Source organism: Podarcis erhardii (assembly GCF_964252035.2).
Source record: "Podarcis erhardii genome assembly, chromosome: 5".
Lineage (NCBI taxonomy): Eukaryota > Metazoa > Chordata > Lepidosauria > Squamata > Lacertidae > Podarcis > Podarcis erhardii.
The window spans coordinates 59,718,582-59,746,366 of record NC_138509.1 but is presented as its reverse complement, the minus strand read 5'-3'; the positions used below and the strand labels follow the sequence as shown (position 1 = coordinate 59,746,366).

At 45.4% G+C, this 27,785-nt stretch overlaps 1 protein-coding gene across 5 annotated transcripts; it reads right to left on the bottom strand.

Annotated features, from left to right (window-relative positions):
- Positions 1-95: 95 nt before the first annotated feature.
- On the bottom strand, positions 96-27,785 carry ALDH18A1 (aldehyde dehydrogenase 18 family member A1). 5 transcript variants are annotated; one of them, XM_081863815.1, is made up of 18 exons: positions 27,659-27,785; positions 18,104-18,208; positions 15,852-16,075; positions 14,450-14,599; positions 14,259-14,363; positions 13,648-13,824; positions 13,264-13,354; positions 12,595-12,719; positions 11,130-11,274; positions 10,651-10,724; positions 9,499-9,598; positions 8,643-8,863; positions 7,284-7,421; positions 5,982-6,177; positions 5,375-5,496; positions 3,963-4,149; positions 2,327-2,422; positions 96-1,022 (listed from the first exon to the last, which is right to left on the bottom strand). In XM_081863815.1, exons 2-18 carry the CDS (start codon positions 18,186-18,188, stop codon positions 841-843), a joined length of 2,418 nt encoding a protein of 805 aa, XP_081719941.1. In that variant the 5' UTR covers positions 18,189-18,208; positions 27,659-27,785; the 3' UTR covers positions 96-840. The 5 variants fall into 5 exon arrangements, with proteins under 5 accessions (XP_081719941.1, XP_081719943.1, XP_081719944.1 ...); XM_081863817.1 differs by having other exon boundaries at positions 13,654-13,824; XM_081863818.1 differs by having other exon boundaries at positions 13,648-13,806.

The following is a 27,785-nucleotide window of genomic DNA, read 5'->3' as shown; positions in this document are numbered from 1 at the left end:
AATGCAGCTACACCATGCAGGCCCTGTCAGCATTAAATACATCTGTAACAGGACACAACTCACACCATCATTTTGAACAAAGCAGTAGAATCCAGTCATATTGCAAGGGAGTTTTATTTGAAAAACCATAAAGTTTGAAAAATACATTCAATTTCTCAGGGGAAATAAAAGCTTATATAAAATGAACAAAAATATTTGGTACAAATATTCATAAAAGGGTTGTGAAAAACAGTTACAGTTCTACCACTGTGATTCTCCCCACTCCATCAGTCAACTATTAAAGGAAATTAGCATGGAAAGCATTGCTTGGATTTTTTTAAAAAATTCATTATGCACCTGAAATATTTATTAAAGGTGATTGAACATTTTAAATAAGACATGAACTGTAAAGAACCGTCATAGCAACCTCTTTCAGATTTCAAATCTCCAAAGGAAGGCAGAATGATCAAGCATTTCTTGCATTCTCGAAGCAAGATGGGGTGTATGGAATCTCTCTCTCTCTTGTGAGTGGCCAAAAAGAAGAATTCAGATCAATAAATAGGTCCAATATCAACCCTAAAGATCCCCATCATTTGGAATGGAGTACCAGAGTCCTCTTTTCTGTGCTGCAAGCGCAAAGGAGGTGCTTTCAACGCTGACACCCAACATCTATGCATTGCAGTGTGAGGAGAAACAACTCGGGTGCAAAACAACATCCGCAAGTCACCGCTTGGGATTATCCAGAAGCTCAGCGTGCAAAAACACTCCGCATTCCAGAAGGTGGAGGTTCCTCTCCTTTCCAAGACTCTGTTGTGAAACCGTAACAGTCTCCATAAAGATGCACTTGCCCCACCTGGGTGCTCAGTTGCTGTTCCTTTGTGGGATGGGGAGATTTTCATGAAGGTACTTCATACTTCCTTGCTCAGAGAAATCGGAAACGATGTGATTCTCCCCTCTTAGCAGCCACTTTGTGGTCAACAGCCCCTCAATTCCAACTGGCCCACGGGCATGGATGCGCGATGTACTGATGCCAACCTCAGCCCCTGTGTGCAGAGAATAGAACAACTGGGTTGAAGAGGGCAGGAAGGAAATTCTCCAGCCTAATGGCACAAGTCAAGTTGACCAGACCTCGTTCACCCATATTTCAGGATCCCCCCCAACTTTCTCTCATCCTTCTTGCACTGCATTTGAGCTCTGGAGCTGCCAATTTGCTCCTTCAACTTCATGAGGTTTAGACAACTAAGGATTTGCGGTTTCATCTTCTGGTGCAGCCCCACAATGAATGCTTGAAGGAAAGCAGCTAATTCCTCAGTGCCCACCGAGTAATTTATCTTAAGGGTTTTTTCTCGCAGAATTGCCACATTGTGCGGGACTTAATGCAGAGTTTGCTCACAGACCTGCACTTTACCCATATGCAAATATATGTGTTGCCATAGATTACTCCAAGCGGCAGTCACTTTTTCGTCACTGACTGCCTCAGCTGAATCTCTCCTACAGTACATCTATAATAATAATAATAATAATAATAATAATAATAATAATAATTAATAAATAAATAAATAAATAAATAAATAAATTATAACATGTCCATCTGACTGGGTTGCGCCAGCCACTTTAGGTAGTTTCCAACATAATATCTAAACATCAAGCATTATAAATTTTCTGATACAGGGCTGCCTTCAGATGTGTTCTAAAAGTCAGATCGTTATTTATCTCCTTGGCATCTGTTGGCAGGGCATTCCACAGGGCAGGTGCCACCACTGAGAAGGCCCTTTACCTGGTTCCCTGTAAGTTCACTTCTTGCAGTGAGGGAACTGCCAGAAGGCCCTCGGAGCTGGACCTCAGTGTCTGGGCTGAACAATGGGGGTGGAGAAGCTCCTTAAGGTAAACTGGGCTGAGATCGTTTAGGGCTTTAAAGATCAGCATCAACACTCTGAATTGTGTTCAGAAACGTCCTTTGAATTAGGCCAGTCTTCCCCAATTCTGGGTTCCCAGATGTTGTTGGACTACAACTCCCATCATGCCTGACCAAGGGTCATGCTGGCTGGGAATGATGGAGACTGTAGTCCAACAACATCTGGAGATCCAAGGTTGGAGAAGGCCATTCTCTACATTGTCATAAATGCTCTTGTTTATGGTAGCCTCTACCTCCAACTCTCCCTTTGAGATGGCCTGGATCTCTCTAATTCTAAAATACTCCAAAGCTTTAAAAAGAAGTTCCAAGTAAATCTCCTTAAATATTCTTAACTTTAAAGGTGACCATGTATACACCTTGAACACTCTCAACCTCACACAAAATGTGTAACTTGCTCACCAGTGGCACACGGCACCCATCGTGCTCCCTTACCTAGCCCAAAGCGATAGCCATCTGAGAAGCGGGTGCTGGCGTTCCAGAACACACAGGCACTGTCCAGGTGCTGGAGGAAGAACTCTGCTGTTTTCTCTGGGGGTGACAAAAGGATTTTTTTAAACACAGCTGCTTTACAATAGAACTGTGCCAAATGTGGGCTGAAACAGAATGGTCACTTGTTTAGTAAAGGCCTTTTAGAATTTTTTTTTTATACCACTGCAGCCTTTTATTATATTTAAAATGCTTGTTGATGCTTTGTTGTTAACCGGTCTGTGTTGCAAAGGTGGGCAGGATAGAAGCTTGAGTATGAATAGATTTTGTATTATGTCTCTTTGCAAGGGGGACTTGCAACAAACAAAGCTGCTGTGTGGAATGCTCCTGCTCAAGGTTCCAGCCAGCCAGTCATATATGCTTGTTGCAGGATATTCCATCCCATTTTCCCACTGCTTTTTTCATGTTCAGTCCTCATTGGAGCTTTTGCTCCTGGTTGGTCCTGTTTTGACTACTTAAGACGGGCACTCAGATGAGAGGCAGGACTGAGATTTGGATATGCTTTGCGGTTCAGACTGTGGGAAGTCGTAAAATCAAAATTACAATTTGGAAGACTATTTGATTTTTTTTTATCTTAGTTTTTTATTATTGGATTATGATTTGATATGTTAATTGGTTGTCTAACAAAAAAAAAGAGAGAAAAAGACGGGCACTCAGAAAATGAGCTTGCCATTCATTTATATTGTTCTTCTTCTCCGTAGAAAAGTAAATGTTAACAGCAGGGAGCTGAACACTCAACAAGAACAAGCAGTTTTAGAAACGAGGGAACAAGATACCAGCAAAATTTGCAATGTTACTTTTAGAGAGTGCTTTTTTTCTTAAAAAAATGTTTAGGGGTACTCTCATTTTGACTCAAGAAAACCACCCTTTTATAGTTCAAATCGGGAAAAATAAATACAGTATATGGAGAAAAGTACAAAGATTCACAAAATGTTTAGGGGCATGCGTCCCCCCAGAAAAAAGCACTGCTTTTAGAACATGGAAGTTGTTGCAGTTTCTTGAATGTTGATGGAACCCGAACAGCAATTTGGACATAGCCAGTGGGATTTGTGACTCAGCACTCCCCCCAGTCCCAAAATATCCACTGTTGGGAGGCAGTATGCCTCTGTATACCAGATGGTGGGTATCACAAGTGGACAGAGTGCTATTACACTGATGTCCTGCTTGCAGGCTTTCCACAGGCATCTGGTTGGCTACTGTGAGAACAGGATGCTGGACTAGATGGGCCTTTGGACTGATACAGTGTGACTCCTTATGTTCTTAGTGTGTGCTCCTCTTGCACTGTTCTGGTAACTCCAGCCACGCAACAGAAACCCAGGCCACAGCTCCTCCCCACACCTGCAGCAGTGCCTGGGAAGGGCAATACAGGCAGGGGAAGGAGATGTGGCTTGGACTCCTCCAATGTGGTCCAGATCACCAGATGTTTGTTCCTAGAGCAGCAAAGGAAGAGACACACATTGTGGAGGGTGCCAGGCCCTAGAAAAAAAGCCCCTCAGAGTTCCAACTGAGGCAACCCTGGAGTCCCCAAATGCAGAATCACAAGGAGTGTAAATGCACACAAGACGTTAGACTGGCCACCAACCGTTCTCTGTGATGATTACATCTGTGTGGGAGCTCCCATATTTGTGGATGTGTTCAATAGCATCCTGTGCGCTGTCCACCACTTCAATGCAGCACTCCAGGTCCCCATATTCCGTGCGGAGTGATTTCACCTCCGAGGGGCTGAATGTCAGGTAGGAGGCAAACTTGGGGCCAGCGTGAACCTTCACCTGATGGAAGAACAAAATGTTTTCACTGCACATTCCTCCTCCAGGCACCTTCTATGCAAGGAGGGAAGCCAAACAATGCGCAGACGGGCCATTGCTCAGTGATAAGCACACACACTGTTGCCCACATGAAAGATCCCCGGCCCAATCCCTGGCATCTCAGGAAAAAGGCCTCTTCTCTGAAACTCCAGTGAGCTGTTAATATTCAGAGTACAGTCAATACAGAGCTAGACAATCAGCATAAAGGAGTTTCCTATGTCCCTTCCTTTGTACTTTTGAAGGAAATTATCTTCCACTCTCTAGCACTTTCCTCACAGTAGCCTACTGCCACAGTCCCATCCTGTTTTACGGGCTTGGTGGCTGAATCTCATTCAATCCTGTTGTTCAAAGCTCTCAGGCTTCAAGTTAGTGGAGAAAGCACGTTCACAAGCCAACCCCAAGTCCTCCTTCAAGAATGCCCAACGCAGCAACTAACCTCTCACTATCTTTTAAGTTCTGCCCATCCCTACTACAGAAGAACAACAAGCAGAAGATTCCAATCTCCAAGAAGCTTGGACTAAGATAACTTTAACAGGAACCTGCTTTCCATATACAGTGGTGCCCCGCAAGACGAACGCCTCGCAAGACGGAAAACCCGCTAGACGAAAGGGTTTTCCGTTTTGGAGGCGCTTTGCAAAACGAATTTCCCTATGGGCTTGCTTCGCAAGATGAAAATGTCTTGCGAGTTCCTGTAGGGTTTTTTCCCATCCCCCCCCCCTTTTCCTAAGCCCTAAGCCGCTTATCAGCTGATCCGCTAAAAGCCGCTAAACCGCTAATAGCGCTAATCCGCTAAGCTGTCAATGGGCTTGCTTCGCAAGACGAAAAAACCGCTAGATGAAGAGCCTCACGGAACGGATTAATTTCGTCTTGCGAGGCACCACTGTATGCTTGTCTTCTATGGCTCTTCAGCCTAGGCAGAGGTGCAGCGCAGATGCCTTCCAGGACCTTGGCACCAAGATGCATAATTAGAAACGTGGCTCAAAGTGCAATGTATGCTCAGGACAAGCCACACACTACTATAAAGACAAGGCTACTCCAAAAATAAATCTGTATCATTCTGCAACTGGAGGAGGCGGACACTCCTCAAGGTTTGCATCTGCAGCATCCATTCTTAGCTGGCATCTCACTGAGCAGAAATTCGTGGCAGCCACTCTCTCACGTTCAGCCTGTTCCAGACATCTTTACTTACCTGTTCCACTCGCAACATGTCAATGATCTGGTCAAAGACGGGAGTTCTCAGCAAGTCCCGGTGTATTAAGAGAGTCTCGAGCGCATTGCAGGCTGCAGGATATTCACACTTCGAGTCTCTCACTGGATGAAGGACAAATTGCTGATTACAAAGGTGCTGCACAGATATTGGGCATGCAGGATCTATACTGGGGTTTTGTTTTGTTTTTTACTAGAATCCACCACCCGTAGCCAATTGCTTAGGGAGTGGAGCTAGTCACCTATTGCACCCCATGAACTAGGATTGCCTGTGGACAAAGGTACAAATATACATCCAAGTTACTAAAGATCAGGCATTCTAACAGCCTAGTTTAGGAAGCAAAATTCTTTTCTTGCTACTTATGCTAAAAGAATTAGGAGTCAGAAACTGCCATTACCCTACTGAAAAGTATCCTCTGATCTACCGATCTACCAGTAGATCCCAATCTGACTTCCGTCCCTCCCCCTGCTGTAGAGCATCTGAAATAAATAGGTTAAGGAGGAGCATGTTGACCATCCATGCCCTCTCATGCCAATCACTTAGCCCAACCCTTTCAAGAAGAAGAAAAATCTCTGTCCTCTCATCTCACCTATTCTGGTGACCTTCTCCACACTGGCCTCCAAGTCCACATACACGTGACAAATTCCTTCACTGTGGCCCATCACTGGGATTCCTCTAGCAGATTTCTGGATATCCCGAACCAACTGAGACGAGCCACGGGGGATGATCAAATCTATCAGCTTGTCTAAACGGCAAAGGTCTTCCACCTCCTCCCTGGTATTCACCTGTAAAGACCACGCCAGGAGTTATAGAGGTTGCCCATGGAAGAATAAACACAGTATGGGACAAAACAGAGAATACATACCCAACAGTAGGGAAACTGCCCAGCTATTTGGGCACAATTGATTGTGTGTGTGTGTGTGTGTGTACACAACAGAAAATAAGTAGCTTGTCAAAGCACCTGGACAGAAGGTAACAAGTCCCAAAGCAGCACAGTAACATTCATGGGGCGATCGCCTGGAAATACCGTATTTTTCACCCTATAGGACGCACCGTCCCATAAGGCGCACCTAGTTTTTTGGGGGGGAAATAAAGGGAAAAAAATTATTTCCCCCCCAGGCGCGGGGCTGGGACGGGGGAGGCCCGAGCTTCCCCCGACCCCAGTCCCCAAACAGGCAGCTCTCGACAAGCCGTGGGAGCCCAGGGCTGGCTCCCGCCGCTTGCAGAGAGGTCCGCGAAGCCTGGACGCGCTGAGCTCAGTGCGCGCAGGCTTCGGCATGCAAGCAACTCTCCGCAAGCAGCAGGAGCGCTCCCGCTGCTTGCGGAGAGGTCCGCGAAGCCTGGAGAGCGAGAGGGGTCTGTGCGCACCGACCCCTCTCGCTCTCCAGGCTTCAGCGAAAGCCTGCATTCACCCCATAGGACGCACACACATTTCCCCTTCATTTTTTGAGGGGGAAAAGTGCGTCCTATAGGGCGAAAAATACGGTAGCTCTGAATGGATCACAATTCCAAATTACAGACATTTCCAGGATCCCTGCCCAGTCCCAAAGAACTGCCTGCCATGTGTGAACTCAAACAATAAAAGATTTGTTTTAGGTACTCAACACAAAGAATCACCAACCAACCTGAAGCAAGATTTAAGCAGCCTAACACATTTCAATTAAAAATGCATCTTCCTCTTTTCATAAAAGGGGGAAAAATACTTTAATGAAATTCTTTCTGCCAGGGTTCTCTTTCAGGCACCATTAACCGTTATTTCTTTTTAACTCAGAATATTTTTTTTCATTCAGTAGTATATCAGGTTCTGACCCCCCTTTGACGCTGCTCTTCCATCCTGTGTTTTGTCACCACGGTGCTGCCCCTTCCCCGCTTTCTGCTCATAGGCACTTACCAGCTGCACCGCGTCCTTCACCCCATGGATGGAAAGGGCTTCTTGAGTCAGATGGTGAAGGATTTGGTTACTGTGCGATGCCTCTTTCCCTCCTTTCAGCAGTAAGCCATTTCCACTGGCAATGGCCAAAGCAGATACCTGCCAGAAAGAAGGGAGTGCGAGAAAGACAAGCATGAAAGAACACATTTATAACCATAGCAGCACCTAACAATTATAATGTATTGTGAGAGTGCTGTGAACCATTTCTGATTTAACAATAATAAATGTAAAAAGGTAAAGGTAAAGGTATCCCTGCCCGTACGGGCCAGTTGTGACCGACTCTAGGGTTGCGCGCTCATCTCGCTCAAGAGGCCGGGAGCTGGCGCCGTCCGAAGACACTTCCAGGTCACGTGGCCAGCGTGACGAAGCTGCAACTGGCGAGCCAGCACCAGTGCCGCACATGGAAACGCCATTTACCTTCCCGCTATACCTATTTATCTACTTGCACTTAGGGGTGCTTTCGAACTGCTAGGTGGGCAGGAGCTGGGACCGAACGACGGGAGCTCACCCCGCCATGGGGATTCGAACCGCCAACCATGCGATCAGCAAGTCCTAGGCACTGAGGTTTTACCCACAGTGCCACCCGCGTTATAATAATAAATGTACAGTGCCATATTTCATAGGCAGCCAATGTTGTGTCCTACACTGCTCAACTACAATAACCATCAGGCCCAGTCAGCATAGCCAATGCTCAGGGATGATGGGAGTTGCAGTCCAACAACACCTAGCCAACAATGCAGTGGCTACTCTTACTTATACCTCTTATTTTGAATCTTCATTCCCCTTGGCCCTTTCTTCCTCTCCTCACCACCATTCCCTCACTTTTTGACAATATAAAACACTGAATGGGTTATGGTCCCATCCAGCTCAGATCTGTCACTTTGCTGTATTTCAATAGTAATGCTTCCAAGGTTGCAATGCTGCGTGTTTTTCTGCTAAAGCTTTGTTTTTGGAAGGTCGTAATTAATGGTGGGTATGCAATATATCTGGCTGGGAAGCAGAGGAGTTGCTATGACTATGTCCCTTTGGAACTCCTGATCAAACTTCAAGGAAAGATGCATAGCTCCAGAGGCTACTCAGGCTGCGCAACTTTTTAAAAGGACCCAATGGAGGACACTATACAAAATAAAGGACAAACTATCAAGCCGGCTACAACACATTCACATCCTAACCACAACACACAAACCTCAATTGGCAACACTTTCAGTACTAATTATTTCCCTCCCCGGGGGAGCAAGGTGGGGAAATCCACAATCAGAGACCTTCACAGCTCATAGCAAGTTATATTTGCTTTCTTTCTCAGGTGACTTCTTCACACACCTGGGGGAGACAATCGGGCCGGGATTCAAAAATCACTAATAAGACCCCAATAGGCACAGTCACTTGCTCCAGCTCCAAATCCTTCGCTACACGTGTTCTTCGAAGGACACGGCCAACACTGTCTTGTGACGATGCTGCAATCTGTCGCAGCCCAATGGCCAAACTATTCAGCTTGGAGGTTGACAGGCTGAGTCTCTTCAACAAAGGAAGGGCCAGTCTTCCTGAAATGGAAGCAGAAGCCAGCAAGTCAGACTTCATTTAATGAATGATTAGAATGAAGCAACAGAAATGAAGACTTCAATCTGAACACTGAGTCAGCAGATGGAAGTAAAAACTTAATTTGAAAAAAATCAATACAAAGGTGACAATGTTCAGTACAATCAAAGAACTTATCACATTATCCTTTCCTGCAATCTGTGTTTCGGCTGGTCTAATGAAACACATGAATGGCTTTATGTAGAAAAAAAGATCCCTGGGTTTGCATCCATGGAGAAGTCATAGGCTTTTATGGAATAGGAAAAGCCTTTGTGACCTTGTTGCAAGACCTTCACCTGGTTCCTTTAGACAACTGTGAAACTAGGCTGTCTAAAGATTTTGGCTAGAAAGATTTCCTTTTTGTTTTGAAGCTGAAGTAACCCCTTGGGTAGCATGAACAACAAAGGTGCTCAGGTGAAACAAAAACAAAGTCTCGATGTTAAAGGAGCATTTGGCCAAAGGCTTTCTAAGATTTCTTCATCTTATCTTTGTAGTCTGTTGAAGTAATAAATGGCAGCCTCAGACATCTCCAGCATCACCCGCTTGGCCTGATGAGGAATTGTTCTCACCACATACCCAACACGGACTCCACCTGCCTTACCTTTATGCTCAGCTTCTTCCAAATCTTTTTTGTTGGCCTGAAGAATCTCTTCTCGCTGGTCTGTCAGAAGGTCAGCAAGATGATAGATGATCTCTGCTCTCTGTAGTAAAATAGACAGGGAACCACCATCAGGCATTTGATTGTGACCAGCTCTCTGGTCACCATATTGACATAGGAGATATTGTTAGCTCTTTCAAACCCACAGCCCAATCTCTCACTGAGTTGCGAGGCTCTTTAGTTTATCTCAAAGACTGCTCATCTATTCTTCAGTCAAGCTGCTGGATAGGTATCCTTGCCAATTCAGTTTGCAACTCTATTTATTCCCCCTGGAGCACCTGCTCTACAAAAATCAACCTCCCCTCCCTTCTCCCCACATCCTAACCATGGTAGAAGTTGCCACATGCTCCAAGTGGACTGATCTTCAGGTTTCAAAGCCTAGATCCTGCTGCTTGAGCTATGACGTAGATCAGCCTTCCTGATGTTTTGGACTATAACTCCCATAATCCCTGACCATTGGGCCATGCTAGCTGGGACTGATGGAGTTGGGAGTCCAAAATATCTGCAACTTGGGGGAAGATTAATCTAGGCTATAAAGATCCCACGGAACATGCTTCATGAATAAGGCATGCACAACTCTCAGCCTGTACTACTCTTGTGGTCCCTTCCAATTCTATGATTCTAAGCCAAACAAGATTCCAAGAGCCACATTATCATGACCCACTAGGAGCTTGACAATCACAGTTTTGAAGTCCAAGGCAGGCAAAAAAGCAGGAATTTTATTAAGCTACTGAGGGCCAGAGGGATGAATTTAGCTCAGCAGGTCTTAAAAAATAGTAGGCCTGTATTATATAGTATATGTACTCTTTGACACAGATGTTTCATGACTGTGTCAAATTGCATGCTTGCAGAAGTGAAACTCAATGTACTTGATCAGTCTTAATAATAGTAAATAAAGCTTGATTTTGAAAACAACTAGTGCAGATTTCCAAAGTATCCTTTCCACCTATTATATGGGAAAACTTGAACCTTCAACATTTGTGCAAGCTGTTCATCTCAGTCGGGGGCTATTGCCTTTTTTTGCATTTACTACAAATGCCCTGTATGTGCTCTCAAGGCTGTAATATACATTATGTGACTGACTGGGCTGGTTACCTGTTCAGGCTGAAGTGCTGCCAAACTCCTGCCTCCTGTTCGAGCCATTTCAGCCTGCTGTTCCACGGTTGGGCCTTTAAAAAATAAAAAAGCAGAGGGTGGTTACATACTAACTCTCATCACGCTAATTCTGGCCACCACATACTCAATACAGAAAATTTAGAAGAGTTTATTTTTGCTTCTCCCACTCTTGAATCAAAACATGGCTGAACACGCCACCCCACAAGTCCAGAGAAAAGGGTGCACATTGGAGAAGCAACATTTACACCCTAAATGTTTAGCAGGACAATCCCTAAAGTGGCCATAAATACCCTTCTGTCTCATACAATAAAAGCATAAATAGTTTCATCCTCACAGTTCTTTTGTGGTTTTTATTCTACAGCTGAAGTAACCAGCTGCCTCCAGCCTCCCCAAAATTCTGCACCATGAGTGTCATTCTTTGTTCCCCACAAATTATGGACCTGACCATGCTAACCTACCTGCAGGCTTCACCTCTGAAAAAAACGTGCCCACTTTCTTCCCTTCCACAATGTCTGTGATGACATGGCCAGAGATCTTGGGATGAGTTCCATTGGCAATCACTACCGAGGTACCTCCCTGGAGAGCCCACAGGGCAGCTTTCACCTGCAAATGAAGAATATTTTTAAATGCATGTTTTCAAACAAAAGAGCATTGTTGTTTGCTGTAATTTCTGGTAGGAGTGTAAAAACTCTTTTGAGGATCAACACTTTTTCAAGACATAAAAACAGAGGTAACTTTCTCCATTAGCCAGGAATGGGGAATCTGTGATGTTCCAGATGTTGTTGGACTCTAACCCCCAACAGCATCACTAATGGTCAGGGATGATGGGAGTTGTAGTCTGGAGGGCCACAGGTTTCTCATTACTGCCATAAGCAGCTCGTAGTTTATCTCACAGGCATGGCATAGGATGCAACAGAAAAGTGTTTTTATAAAATAATTCTTGAAAATTACCGTATTTTTCGCCTTATAGGACACACTTTTCCCCCTCCAAAAATGAAGGGGAAATCTGGGTGCGTCCTATGGGGCGAATGCAGGCTTTCGCTGAAGCTTGGAGAGCGAGAGGGGTCGGTACGCACTGACCCCTCTCACTCCCCAGGCTTCAGGAAGACACCCGCAGCCTAGGCAGCCCTGCGGGAACTCCCGCAGGGCTGTCTAGGCTGCGGATAGCAGCCTGCTTCCCGGAGCGCCAGGCGCGCTGAAAGCAGAGCGCCCGGCGCTTCGGGAACACATCCGCAGCCTGCCGCCCAGTGCGAGGAGCGCCCTGAAGCAGAGCGCCCCTCGCGCCGGGCAGACATCCGCAGAGTGGGGAGCCCTACAGGAGTTCCCTGAGGGCTCCCCACGCTGCGGATAGCAGCCTGCCGCCCGGCGCAAGGAGCACCCTGAAGCAGAGCGCCCCTCGTACCGGGCAGACATCCGCAGCATGGGGAGCTCTGCAGGAGTTCCCCGCAGGGCTCCCCATGCTGCGGATAGCAGCCTGCCGCCCAGCGCGATAGGCGCCCTGAAGCAGGGCGTCCCTCGCGCCGGGCAGACATCCGCAGCGTGGGGGGCCCTGCAGGAGTTCCCCGCAGGGCTCCCCACAGTGCGGATAGTAGCCTGCTGCCCGGCAGGGCGCACCAGGCAGACATCGGCCAGCCCCACAAGCTCAGGGGACAGCAGGGAGGCGCAGCGCCGCCATCCCGCTGTTCCTCGACCTGGTTCAGTTTCCCCGACCTGGTTTTGGGGGGGAAATAAAGGGGGGAAAATTTCCTTTATTTCCCCCCCAAAAAACTAGGTGCGTCCTATGGGATGGAGCGTCCTATGGGACGAAAAATACAGTAACATGTTATAAAGTCTAAGTGGGGTCTTAAAATATTGCAAAGTGCCCTCCTATTTTCCCCAGTAAATGGACACAAACACAGCAGAAAGGTGAGGAGCTTGACCAACCTTGGCTTCCATGCCTCCCATTCCCACCCGAGATTTGGTTCCAAAAGTCACAGACTGCTGATCTCCAGGATAAAATATGTCGATGAGCTTTGCGTCATCTGAGCCTGGGGGGCTATCAAAGAGTCCTGAAATGGAACGGTGGAAATGAGCTACATACCTTTAATATCATTATGGTTGAAAAACAATGCACATACATTTGTAAAATAAATCTTTGACCTCTACCATTCAGACAAGAAAAGAAAAAAGACTGAGGTAACTGGATCCTCTGAACCATAGGAACTGCCTTTCTAATATCGAGTCATCCAGTTGGACCGTAAGCTATCACACTAAGGGATAGCCAGAGTCAGAATTTAGAAGCAAAAGGCAGAATATGATACCTCAGGTCAAGTAATCTGGGAAGAGGTGAATCCATTTCTAAGCTTTAAGAAATTGTCAGCAGTCCCAAGACACATAATGTATACTCTGCTCCTCTGTTTCTAACCAGCATGAATAAAGCAACGACTAATCCCTTCTCCTTTAAAAGCGTGCACTGTGAATATTGCAGTGTTCTGGCTGACTACAATGAGCCTCACAGTCAATTCCTTAAATTTCCTCTTCCTGAACCGCAGCGCTGAAAAGGATCACAAAGCTGCATTGGCCATCTAGCCAGAAACAGAACAACTCTCGTACCCTCAACATCTGAAAGAACAATCAGCAGGTCGGTCTTCATTTCCACAGCCAGACGGGCTGCTAAGCTGTCGTTGTCCTTCACACTAATTACCTGGAAACACACATTGTAAAAGTCAGCAATACTAGCCAGGCGAGAGCCCAAGCAATTCATAGAAAAGCAAAGCAACAGGAGATGGTTAGGAGTCGTACTACCAGCCTCGAGTCGACAGCTAGCCTTGCAAGCAACACCAAATAGCCAGATCTACTACATCTACAAGCAGCAAGTCACCTTGGAGAATCCAGAGCGTTATGACGTTAGCGTGCACTACAGCCCGGAGTCAGCGTGTTAGCGGGTCCACGAGCGAGCGAGCGAGCAACCACCACCCACTGCAATGCGCTACCCACGTTTACCCCCTGAAGATCACTGTTTGGCTCTGGGGGAGGAACCACAGCATCGTTGGTGTTGATTATGGGGACAATGTTCATCCGCAACAGTTCGTGCAGCGTCCCGTTTAAATTCCGACGCTTCTGCTCGTCGTGGAAATCCAAGTTGGTGACTAAAATCTGGAAGGAAGAAAAGAACTGCTCTGACAAAAATTATCCACTATCAGTTTCGGCATGAAGAGGGCCGCCAAGCGTGCAAGTTACAAACCAACTAGCTAAATTCTTACAACAAAGGAAATGGAAGTTCTGTTAAGTCAAAGCAAACAAAGCGAGGGGTCGATGTACAAACCACTTCAGATGTAAAAGGTCGGCTAGCCTGTTGTGAAATCTGAAATGCAATTATCATGGCCTTATTGGGGGGAGGAAAGGGGGAGTATTAAGTTGGGCAAAGCAAAGGAAGGGATGGAGGGGTAAGGTGCTGGCATGTACTGAACTGGGGGGCCCTAGCGTTGGAATAGGCTTCCTGGCAAATAGCATGAAAGAGAGTCTTCTTTCAGGAGTCAAGAGAGAACTTGCATGGTGCCCAAGGCAGCTGATACACTCTGAGGAGGAGTGTGTACAAAGTTCCCTACCTGGGCTGCACAGATGCTGTACTGTGTGAACATGGCCTCATAGAGAGCCATCAGCCCGCTCTGACCAGCAGCTGCACAGGCTCGAGCCTCCAGCACGGGAATCGCCTGCAAAGATTAGAGAACAAGTCAGCCAGGAACAGTGGTTTCTGCACCCCCACCGAAGAACCCAGGTCACTCTCCCACTTGCTTACCATGTCCTTGAGCTGGTTCTGCCCTGAGTGGAGAGCCTGCCTCACACTCTGAGAGAGCAAGATCTCATGACGCAGCCGCTGCTTCCCAAAGGCCACAGCCCCGCTGGTGACGATCATCATCTCCCGGCCCTGGTTTTGCAACATGGATACCTGCAGGCCCGAGAGAAACAACTCTTAGTCGAATTTAAAGCCATCTTACCTTGCTTCCAATTTTTAGACGCTGTTGCGATCATTCTGTAGGAAAACATTTCTCCAAAGCAGTAAGAATGTAAGCTTTCTTGGGTTTATATAATGTTGCCTAGCACACAGGGTAACTGGGAGGGAAAAGGCCAACTCAGAGACAATCCCTACTCTTTGGAATATGTTGGGGAAATAAATATAACCATGCCTACTCCCTATAACACCCTAGGTTTATTATCAGTTTCATGAATATGGCACTCCTGCCTCAACATGACTGCAGCAACACCTCGGTGGGAGATGTTTTGGGAGATGCATTAGTACTCTGTTACATCTTTAAAATGAGGATTATTTATTCTCCTTATGTTACTTCCACACTTTGGGGGTTGCCATCATTGCAAGATAACATAGGCAGATCCTGAGATGCCGTTAGTCTTGGTGGGAGTCTCAAAAGCATTGCCTTTTAATGTTAATATTTTAATATTAATCATGTGTTTTAATATTAAACCATATTTCTGCCCCTCCGCACTCTACTGCTCATTACATTTAAGCCCTGCCTTCAACTGTTATCTGTGTATTCAAATATCCCTCTAATCCAGTGGTTCCCAATTAGCTAAGTAATGCAGATCACCTGTTTTTCAAAAGGCAAGCCTTGGACATCCCTACTTTTGGAAATAATAATAATAATTTTATTATTTATACCCCACCCATCTGGCTAGGTTTCTCCAGCCACTCTGGGTGGTTGTTTTTATTATGTGAATGGTGCCACCATACCCTCCAACATGCCCCAGCGCAAAACATGTATTCTAGGCCGCACTCCTGTGTGAGTCATGTGACCTGTGTGAGTCATGTGACCATGTGAGGGCATGGCGCCCAAAAGCAGGATGTTCTGGTCAGTTGTTGGGTATGTGCCACGGACCCCCTTAGTGGGGGGGGGGGTACCACTGCTCTAATAATCCAGTCTTCTTCAGCTGATCTCAGGGTGGCATACAATGCAAGCAAATACCCAAATTAAAACAATAAAAACAGCAGGAAACGGCAATCTTTGAAACAGTGTGGGCTGCACATTTCTAGCAACAACCAGGATTAACTTAGAGCTAATGGCCTACCAGTGCCTGGGTATTCCAGCACAAAGTGGAGACAAGTTTAACCACTGAGGTGCCTGGCAGGGTTTGGTAAGGAGAACAAGCAGCCAAATACCCACAGTGCCTCCCGGCCTGCTTACCTGCTCAACAATGGATGCCAGTCGCCCCAAGGCTAAGCCACATTCATCTCCTCGAGTCACAACAGCGCTCCCCAGCTTCACCACAATCCTCTTGGCATGCTTCAGCTCGCTGCGGTGAGCAAAGGACTTGCCATGGGTTCGGCTGAGGGGCACCGTGATGAACGGGATGTTACTCCAGCCCCGAGCAGACTCATTCCTCAACACCAGGTTAGGAGCCAGTAGACCTGTGGTTAAAACACACAGCAAAGGCATTAGAGGCAAGTACATTGAACCAAAATCCCACCCCCCTTTTCCAGGTCCCAGGTCTGGAGAGAGTGGGGGAGTCTGAACATATCACCGGCCTCTACCTAGTGTCCAGCTTTTAAATGAGTGAGGAAAAAACATTAGCCCAAGGAACACCTTTGCAGAGCAAAATAAGTATTCCAAGTACCACTTGACCAACTGACCAGAATATTCTGAAGTCATACTCTTGTCTCTTGGTCTCCTGGCAGTTATGTTGATACTTTAAATACCACGACCCACAGGAGACCCAACAAAAATCAAAGGGAGTGGGTCACCTTGTCATATCTCTGCCAACTGTGGCATCAGTCAGTGTTAAAGGCAAATATAATTTCCTCTACTCCGCATAACCTAAAGCTTGCATCTTGCATGCCTTATTATTATTATTATTATTATTATTATTATTATTATCCTGCCTTTTTGCCCTGACAGAACTCAAGGCACCTTAGATACAATGATACACTTGGATACACTAAAAACATAGGAAAAAACACCATTAAAACACAATTTAACATTTATAGAATCAAAATTAGCTACATATATTTTTAGCAGTGGTATGCTTGTTTTGTTTTTTGTTTTTTTACCAGTTTACTAAAACAAAACCTTCACACTCCCTGTTGTTTATTATTGCTAGCTAACAAGCATGGTCTACATCACCACCTAGAGGTAAGGCCCTCGTTTCCCCCTTACATACATTCCTCATTTAGCTCCCCATTTGTGTTTATGCAACATGATACTGACAGACAAATAAGGAAACGGAACTACTGACTTTATGGAAGCCATGTCCTTTTCCTTTAGGCTGAACGTCAGCCAAGACAGCTAAAGGCTTGAAGAAACTATATTTCTGCAGCAATGCTTCAACAAGCCAGTAGGGGGCAGAGTAACACAATACATTGCCAAAGCCATGCTGCTCAAATTTTAGCAGTACAGTAGTAAGAATCAGGACACCTAGGTCTGGAATTTTAATTACTGAGAAATTCCCAATTCTGCAGTATTAACAGAAAGTCCTCTACCCACAGTTGCCTCCTCCTTTTTTCTAATTAATTTTTATTGATTTTCTTTTCTCATAACAATATCTATAATCATTACATAACATTCACATTTCAGTTTCCCCCTTCCCTGTTGACCTCCCTCAACTTCCATCCCTGGTTTATTACATCTCACGTTGCATTCTGCTGTTTATATATACTTTATATTGTAATACTGTTAAATTTCTTGTTTTATTGTAAATAAAATTGTAAATGTTTATTTAAAATGTGCCAGTGAGTCTATGGGGTTATTTTTGTTTCTGCAAATATAATGTAAAAGGTTCCCATTCTTTTTCAAAGTCACTATTGTCCTTTTCACGCAATTTGTCTGTTAACTTTGCCAGCTCTGCATAGTTCATCAACTTTTCTTGCAATTGTTCCTTTTATGGTATTTCTCCAGTCTTCCAGTTCTGTGCTCTCAGAATTCTTGCTGCTGTTGTAAAGGTAAAGGGACCCCTGACCATTAGGTCCAGTCATGGACGACTCTGGGGTTGCGACGCTCATCTCGCTTTATTGGCCGAGGGAGCCGGCGTACAGCTTCTGGGTCATGTGGCCAGCATGACTAAGCCGCTTCTGGCGAACCATAGGAGCGCACGGAAACGCCGTTTACCTTCCCGCCTGAGCGGTACCTATTTATCTACTTGCACTTTGACGTGCTTTCAAACTGCTAGGTTGGCCGGAGCAGGGACCGGAGCTCACCCCATCGCAGGGATTTGAACTGCCGACCTTCTGATCGGTAAGCCCTAGGCTCTGCAGTTTAGACCACAGCGCCACCCGCGTCCTATAAGCTGCTGCTGAGGCGTATATAAACAATGTCCATTTTCTTTCGACAGCTGTCCTAAAATTCCTATCAAAAAAGCTTCTGGTTTCTTTAACTAATGTCATTATAACATTTTTTTCAGTTCATTATATATCAGCTCACAGTTGCCCCCCTCTGATACATACAAGGGTGAGAGCCCGCCACGTCAGTCTGCCGCCAGAATTGTCCTGAAGAACGCAAGGAAGGCAGAAGAGCAGCTCGGCACAGCATCTTGATGGAATCAACAGGGCCTGCAAGAGAACAAGGAAGCCTACATGATTCTCCATTATTCCTGTGTCCCAGGCAGTCTCCCCATGGCAAGTTGCAAGCCAGCCCTGCAGCAAAGTTTAATATGTGAGAAGTGGCTCATCACTGCCACCCAGGATTTCCCTCCAGTGTTTCAGTGGAAGATTTGGGAGAAAGGTGAAAAATCTATTATGCATTGTTTTTCTTTTACAGAATGGCGTGGAATGCTTTTTAAAAATAATGTTGCAGCCAATTATGCTATTACAAAAACTCATAGAGTTAAGATTCAATGGTAGTATTGTTACTTGCAGTATTAAACAAGCAACATTCTTCAGATCTTTACACTGGGAGTGCATTTTCCAAGAGGTAGAATACAAAGCATCTTCTCCACGTATCGGTTCAGACTATGAGTCTGCTAAGCATATTGCTCCTTTAAGAAACAACAATGAACAATCCAGCCCCTGATTCTTCACTTGACTCAAATTCCTCCTAAATCAAGTTTAAAGATACACAAATACAACCAAGGACCACCGGACTAACATGAGAGGGCAGCAAGAATTTGCTTCTTTTCGCTCTTGCACACCTTTCTGAAGGCCATGAAGCTCAGTGCAAAAGAAGCTATAGATTAGGCAGATACTCGTTAGAGAAATAAACTTGAAATGCAATCAGTTTAAGAATGGAGGTTAAACAAAAAACAACAACAGAAATATGGGTACAGGATAGCCAATTTTCTTTACAATTACTGTGAAGCTTGCTTCTGAGTGCACATATATATATAGCCGGCTCCTAATTAAATGTACACAAGATAGCAACCTTATGATATATGACTATCCAAATTTATTGCTGGTCTTTATTTTAGGTATTTTCTAAGCCCTTTCTCTTAAAAATATTATTTGTTCCCGCTTCTGCAGTATAATACCAAGGCTAAGACCAGATAATAAATCTTTATTATAAAGCAGATAGTTTCACATGTTCAATTTACTTTTAATTTCTGGCAAAAACTAAGATATACCTAGGTTAGCGTGGAACAACTTGCAGCTCCAACACTGGATACATTTGTAACTATTGTTTGAATAAAACCAAGACCTTTAAAACTCGCAAATGTAGCACCAACTGTACAATTTCAGGTGTTCAGTTACACACTATATATTTCATGTTCTTGAAATAGTTAAGTAAGTTCGAATTTGGTAAGAAAGTATTACAGTACAGTATTACAGTTTCGCCCCCCCCCCCAAATTGCATGCATGCACACCAGGAAAAGTGAGAAAACTTTGGCTCCCCTCCCAGCATCACTACCAAGGACTTCCAGCATTCAGCCAGAGAACCTGCCTGTCTAACAGGGACTACACAATCTGCCAGAGATAGACACCTGGTACTGTGGGTTCTATTTCAAACCTGCTTCAGGCAGGAATTCAATCCTTCCTGAAACTGTTGCTGCTCCATTTGCACTGGAAGAAGGGAAGATGAAAACGGCAATTCCAAAGACCCCATCCCATTCTCATTTTGACAAGAGCAATAGCAAAAAGAGGATTTCCATGTTTCTCACCCAAGCATTTCAGATAAAGAGAGTCTGGAAGCCCTTGCAGAAAAGCACTCCGATAGACGCGCTAAGACAAGGGATAGCATCACACGATGACTCAGTGATGCTACAAGCCTCCGTTTTTGCCTTCAGCTCCCTAGCACTGGATTAGAGAAAGGAGACATATGCAGCCTGGATCCAAGTACTGTCCTTCTGAAAGCATCGATTCCAGGTGCAGAAAAGTCCCAATGTCAAATAAGGGCCTGTCCCTGCTCTTCAAGAAGAAAAGCTGGGGGCAGGGATGTGGGAGGAGGGGAAAGGGAAACCGCAGATAGAAGGAACTGCAGAAGTGTCCAGAGTCGAGAGAGTTAATTCCTGAAAATCCAGCTGAAGCCAATTACAACTCCCTGGCAGCCGCCAATCCCTGAGCTGCTGCCTGGATGAGCCACATCAGCTCCAACAGAAAGACGGGAGAGCCCTGGAAGGAGCTGATGTAACCTGACTCCCAGCAGTCAAGGCATCACCTCCTCACACCCTACAGCTCAGCGGCTGATGAAAAAGTTCCACGTTGCAGCACAAAATCCAAGTTGAAGGCTGAAATGTCAACAAGTGTTCTAGATCTCCAGTGCAGACCAGATCTGACAGCCAGTAATCAGGCTCTCTCTGCCTCTTCAAAACACACACACACACACACACACACACACACACACACACACACAGATTCACAGGTGTCTTCTCTCTAAGCACTTTCAACTCTGCTAAAGATGTGGAAATTGCATGCATGTTTCAAATGTGAACTACCTCTTTGCAAATATGGAAACCAGACCCTGCTTCCATGCATTTTAAAGGGGGGAAAAACATGCAGCAAAAATTTCATACCCAATATCTTACGATAAGTGTCCCAGGAAGGGTGACCTGGATGGAGAGATTCCTTGCGCTGGTAATTATCCAGGAAGGCGAGGGAACCCGCTCTAGGAAAGTGCTGCCATAGGGACTCCAGCAACCCAGATTGAGGGCTGTCCCATATCTTGTTAAAGCAACACCTTATGCACACCTACTCAAAAGCTAAGCCCCGTTGTGTTCAATGGAAGTTACTGCTAAGTATGTCTATATAGCTCGACAGCCTTAAGAAGCATATTATCTTTATGTCAGCCTTGACCTCAGATGTAAAACTCACCATCTCACCAATGGCAGCCATGCAAAAGTGGGGTTGACACACACCTTAAGGTTTATATGGATGCACTGCCCAATGTCCGCCATCATTCCCCTTCAAAGATGTCTTCCATCTCTTTCATCCCCTAGAGCTCAGGGGAAGAGATGGTGCCTGGCATACGCTTCAGCTTTAATTTCCAATTCCAAATTGCTCATCGATTACACAATCCCAAATTATAGTGCCGCCCAGGTGTCCTTTCTCCAAGAGTTCCAGTGCAACCACGTGCCTGGCTTTTCCACCACATAGCAGCACCATCAAATTTAAAGGACAACTTCTGTATTGCTCTTGCCCAAGAGATGGGATACGGCCTGTGTGCTTCTGCTGGCCACTGAAGTAGTGAGAAGCCTAACAATCTGGCTCTTACTAGCAAAAGAAACTCAACTTGTTGTCATCATGGGCAAAAGCATGTCAGATCTCAGCAATTCACAGAGATGTGGGACAATGAACTGCATCTCTGGACTCTTCTATGGGTTATGCTCTCTACAGACTCTTATCTTTGTCTCTTCCCAGTTATGTTCGTGTACTGTAAAGAAAACCACTCAGAACTTAAGAGTTTCAAAATATTCTGCTTTGAGACATATGGTTTCACATGATTGCTGAAACTTTCTGTCAAGGACTGCAGTTGCTGAGCAGAACCAGGAAGAAGAAGAGGGCAGCCAGCCAAAAAAGCAGCAAATGGTTGCTAGGGGAATGCAGCATGCATAGAAACAAGGCTGAGGTCAGGATCTCATTGATGACCCCTCAACACACCACTTTTTCCGCGTGGATATAATCTCTGTAAAGGAAGTGTGTGTTCTGCAATGTACAAATTGCTGATTTTGCTGTCAGATTTACCAGAATCAGCCAGCTAATGCATGTGACAGCAGTTCAGTCCATGTAGTTAACAAGCAGGAATAACAGGATAAGAAAGGACTGAATTATGGGATAGCACTGGCCCTCCAGTAAGGCCCAAGTGAGGAAGAAGGGAAGGGGCAAAAGTACCAGTTCCTTAGCTAGAGTTCTAAGGAGTGCTCTGTGCAGGAAGAGAACCTGCATGTAGGACTGCAGAGGGAGTATGAAGAAGAGGGGCTGCAAATGGGGCTTGCGCATGCTTGGATGGGAATCTAGGGGCAGCCTTCCCCAGTCTGGTGCTCTCCAGATATTTTGGAGAACTTCCATCAGGCCTAGTTAGAATGGCCATGCTGGCTGGGGTTCATGGGAATTGTAGTTCAACACATCTGGAGGGCACCAGGCTGAGGAAGGCTCGTCTGGGGTACAGGTAACGGTAAAGTGACCCCTGATCATTAGGTCCAGTCGTGGTCGACTCTGGGGTTGTGGCGCTCATCTCACTTTATTGGCCAAGGGAGCCGCCGTACAGCTTCCGGGTCATGTGGCCAGCATGACTAAGCCACTTCTGGCGAACCAGAGGAGCGCACGGAAACGCCGTTTACCTTCCCGCCGGAGCGGTACCTATTTATCTACTTGCACTTTGACATGCTTTTGAACTGCTAGGTTGGCAGGAGCAGCGACTGAGCAATGGGAGCTCACCCCGTTGCGGGTATTCGAACCGCCGACCTTATGATCGGCAAGTCCTAGGCTCTGTGGTTTAACCCACAGTGCCACCTATGAAATAGCTTTTTCTTCTTCTTTTGGTCACAAGTTATCTTGTACTGACAATTCCCTCCTGTCCCCCATATTAAAGCCTCCTTAGGAAATTACCTACAAGGGGCCAGTTCAATATTTAACTATGGACCGAAGGCCGTTTTCTGATTACTCCTCAGTACATAGCTACATGTAAATCTGATTCCTTAGAGGTGAATTCCCAAGGAAACTTCGCAAGAGGAGCATGACCAGAAAAGGTTGCCATGTGATGACTCCCCTCCCCCCAAGCAACTTGTGTAGGTTTAACCTAACAGCTGGACTCTGTTGGAGGAATATGGGGGAAGATTTTTGTTCATCCTTTTTCTGTCTAGTCCATCCTTTAATTCTCCTACTCTTTGTCAGCATATGCACTTTTTCTGCCAGCTATTAATATGCAAAAGTTTGAAGAAAAGAAAAAACTTTTGCAAACTTTGCACAAATAGGAGGCTTCACCATCACAGGATATAACAATTACAAGGTAGCCTTTTAAAAAAAGAAAGAACTAGGTATCAGAGAATTACATTTCATTCAGGATCTGAAGCAAATCATGTGACCTTAGAAAGCTCAGTAAAATATTATGCATATACCACTGGCATTAGTTGGAGACAGGATTCTGCACTGCATTCTCTATTAGAATGAACCAGTAAACCTTGTTTCGATATAGTACGTCCCTGTTTTTATTTCCAACCACTCAGCAGCAAGTCAGCAGAAGTGAGCCTTAAATTAGGGGTGGGGAATCTTTTAAGTCAAAGGCCACAAGTGTTTGGCTAAAGCCAAAAGCAGGTATGGCCAGTTCCAAACACGGGTGGAGCCAAAGCCAGAAGTAGTTTTAGATCACCAATATACCTTCCTGCAAGATGGAAGTTATTCCAGGGAGGGGTAAAATTTAAAAACTCTCCTGGTGCTACAAGGGCAGAAGATGGCAACTCGCAATCTAATGGTACGGCAAGCTAAGGACAAATTTCAATGGCATAAAGTTGTCTCTGAGTATAATATTCTGGACATATGTTGCTCTTAGAAGGTAATATCTTTGCTAATAGTTTCACTAACCTTCGCTAACCTTTCCATGGTTACCTTTGATCCCTCAAGTAATGCCACATGTCTTTGTGTACCCGCTTGCACCCCAGAGAGGTCACTTCAGTGCTGCCAACACAGCAAAAACAACGTAGGAGGCAGCAGTTACAAGTTACTGGTCTCTGCAGCCACAACAGGCACTGTGATTCTCCAGCAGTCTGACTTCACCCCCAGAGGCACACTCCATTGTCTCCAAAGGCAGACGGATGCCAACACCAGCAACTCCAAGTGTAGCCATGTCTGCAAGCTTTAGAAGAGACTTTGTGTGAAGTCACAAAGCACAACCCAAGAATAGAAAGTTCATGACCGGAAATGCACTTGTGTCTTCAGTCCCAAAGTCCTACAATACTTGCTACTGTATTGCTGGGCAATACAGTTGTAGCAGTGAACTATCTTTACAGGAGCAAGCCTAGGCAACCCTCAGTCTTGTCTGCTTCCACACACTCCTCTCCTCCTCTGGCATGGCCACAAGGAGAAACTCTTGCTTCCATTTTTACTAATGGCAATCTCCACCCTCCGAGTTCCAGTCCTCATAACTACAACTCACTGCCTTCAAAAAACCAGTAATTTCATGGTAGATGAACTATAGCTTTCAGAACATATTGTTTATTAAACCAAACCAACAACATATAACAAGTGAATGTTCATAGGCTAAAAAGAATATTCATTAGAATGCTTGTTAACTCCAGCCGTAGGTTTTTCACTGAAATACTTACAAAATACAGAATTGTATCCACCTCAGTTTACTACTTTATTTTCAAGCTATACTGTGTGAAAAAAACACATGGAGGTATTCAAGTATATGCATCCATTATCTAAAAGTGCTTAATATAAATAAGAAGGGGAGAAATATCATGTCAAGACTTACCCGTTCAGTTCTAGTTAGACTTACCGTAATTTCACACTTAAGTCCTGAAAGCTTCCCTTGGGAAAACTTGTTTAGAGCATAACAAGTTACTGCAAATCCAGCTTGTCTAGTCTGGCAATCTGCAGTGGCCCAACCAAGCTCAATATTTCAGAGGAAAACTACTGCTCCCCCCTCACCCCACTAATTATATAGCGATCCAATCAAGCAGTTCTAAACAAGGGGAAAATTCCGGTTCAAAGGCTAGAGCTAACAAAGGCACCAAAATAAGATTTAATCTCTGCCGTTGGAAAAATTGGCTGTTTAGAAGAGGCTAGAAAGACCTGGAAAAGAAAAAAATTCCTTCTGCTGCAATTATTAATAATTGCATAGCGAGAGAAACAAAGAGGTTTTGAGACAGTTAAATTCCCCTCTTCCAAAAGTTCACACACTTAATTTTACTGGGTTTTTTACTGTTTTGCTTCTGTGTATTTAGCACACTAAACAAAATGAAACGCTAAGATCCTGACCAAAATTGGACGTGCATATTTTATTTATTTTTTCCTGTTTAAGCTAGCCAGATATTATTAGTTTAATTTAAACTGGTTTCATAGGATCTAACACTGCTTTTCATGCTGAAGAACTCCTATTTTTAGAAGTTCCCAAGCAACCATAATCTTAAATTGAGGAGCCTGCCAACTGAACATAAGAACTTAAGAGCCTTGCTGGATCATGCCAAAGGCCCATCTAGTTCCATCATGAATGCAGTTATTTCAGTGGCCAACCAGACACCTCCGGGAAGCCCAAAAGCAGAACCTGAGCACAACTGCACTCTCCCCATCTGCAATTCCCAGCAACTTCATGCTTCTTAATCAATTGTGCATGAAAGCTTATATTACAGTACATACAGCCTTGCATTTAACAGCTTGCCTGGTACAAGTGCATAAGCAGCCTGGCATGTGTGTGGGGGGGGGGATTGCTCCAATTCTCCTCTGCTAGCCATAGAGGAAGGAAAGTCTAGCAAGTGGGCTAGCAGAGGAGGTATAGCGTGATCCACCCCTTCTTTGACAGCAGCCAGTTGAGAGGGGGATCTTGTCTGAACACCTAGGACCTCCAGCCACACTGCCCAGGCTTGTGCCCCATAAAGGTCACTTTGGTGCTGCTAATGCAGCAAAAAACCTTTTCTTACTAGCCTAAGAGGAGGGAGTGCAGCCAGCATGGAAATGCAGGCTACTTTTTTTTTGCAAACCAGTTCTTTTTGTAGGCTTTCTTACAAGACTCACAGATCTGTTCCTATTCAAGGTACCACAAAACTCACTTTTGCCGTAACAGACTATGCAACTGCACATCTAGAAATGATCTCCACATCTGTATCTACTTAGGTTTACAGTTTCCACTGAGCCTTTGTTCCTATATCCTATAATAAAAGTGGCCCAAGTTGGAAAAGAGAACCTCAGGAAAGGATTTGAGGTTTTGTTTTGATAAAAGGCCTATATTGCTTTCCATACAAGGTGGTGTTTGCAAGAGTCTTTCTACATATAGCAAGTTTTGTCAGAGAGACTTTAAGCTTACATTACCTCCTTAAGAGTGTCCACCCTGAACTCCCAACTTCTAGGCAGAATCAATTCCAGCTGATGTCCCAAATTCAATGCCTTGATTCATGCAATCTGCAAACACATAGCTTTTCCTCTCCAGCACCCAGCAGGGGGGAAAAACCCAGAGGGAAAAAAAAACACATCTTTTTTCTCCTACCCATTGTTAAATAATGACCTCTTGCCCCTCTAATCCAAAAGGCAACATGATCTATAAAGATAGAGACAGAGGAGTTGAGAGTAGCACAGAGGAAAGGGTTACAGAGACAGATCTGTGTATATAAGCTTTAGAGAGATTTTAGTAACCAGCAGCAGAGCAGGGTTTGTGCAACTCATCAAAGTCAAAAGAACAGAGAAAGAATACATAATTTTAAAAGCAATCTTGCCCAGAGATTGGCTGGTTGACAGTTCAGTTGTTAAAAAAAATGGAAAGAAAGAAAGAAAGAAAGAAAGAAAGAAAGAAAGAAAGAAAAGAAAGAAGTTCAAGCAACATCACAACTCCAAAGAAAAGTGGGAGAAAGCTCACCCTTTAAAATACCCCTCTATAAGGTGAGAACTCAGCCTCATCCAAAGGTAGGATGCAGGTGTACCAACTGCACCCGCATTTATAAACACAAGAAGAGGGCATCAGGGTTAACACAAGTATTTATGGCAAGCCTGATTGATAAACATTTTGCATCCAGAATGAGACTTTGCCCTTCACTTTATAGTAATTTTGAAGTCTGCCCTCTCACAAGGAACTTATCTCAACTTTCCAAAAACGCAGAATGGCCTTTATCATGAGAGAAAGAGGCATAAAAGCAGGGGTTGCGATGGGATGCAAACTGCTCTCGCAGAAGCTGTTGTGCCTGCCTTTTCTTTCTTTTAATCTTAAAAAGCATTATTCTGCACACACTTTTCTTAAAACACTGCAAATCTGACGGCACTGCTAGACGCTTGGTGGCCTTGATCGTAAAATCAATCAGCTTCCGCCTAGATATATGCCAACAGATGATTCTAGGACTGTGCGTGACACTTCACACAAGGTGGGCGCAGCACCAAGGATGCTGGGCATGATGCAAGAGGCGCCGTATATGTCATCACTCTCAACAAATGACCCAAGACAGCAGCAGCCGATGCCCCGGACTCTTAGAAAGGCTCTGCTGTATATTCAGCCCTCTTACGTCATATAGAGAAGACAATATCCTGTATTTAAGTGCCCTGCTTTCATGCCCACAACCACCAGCAAGGGCTCAGCACCCCCGCCCCTAACCTGCCAATGGAAGCGTGGGTGGGGCACAAATATATCTCTTTCCCACTTGGATCGCCCAGGGGGTTAAAAATGTGGGAGTGGGAATGGGGACCCTGCCCTCCCTCCAGGATGGATGGCAACCGGGTGCGTCAGATCCCAGTCGGGTCCATGATCAGAGCCCGACTCGCTCTCAGGGGAGGATGGGGAGACCGGGGCGATCCTGAATCCCTCCTTTGGGGCGCAGGGTCCCATCCCCAGTTCCTCCCCTTACGAGCTCTCGCAATGGGAAGAGAGAGAAGGGATCGCCGGCCCGCTCCCCCCCCCCGGGTGCGCCCCCCCCCCGCGCCTCCGGCATCACTTACAAACTCTCCGGACGAGGAGCGGAGCGGAGCGCACCCCGGATTCCCCCCAACACCGATCCGGCCGGCGGGAGCGATGTCAGCAGAGGCACTTCCGGCCAGGGACTCCGCCCCCTCCTTCCCCACTGCT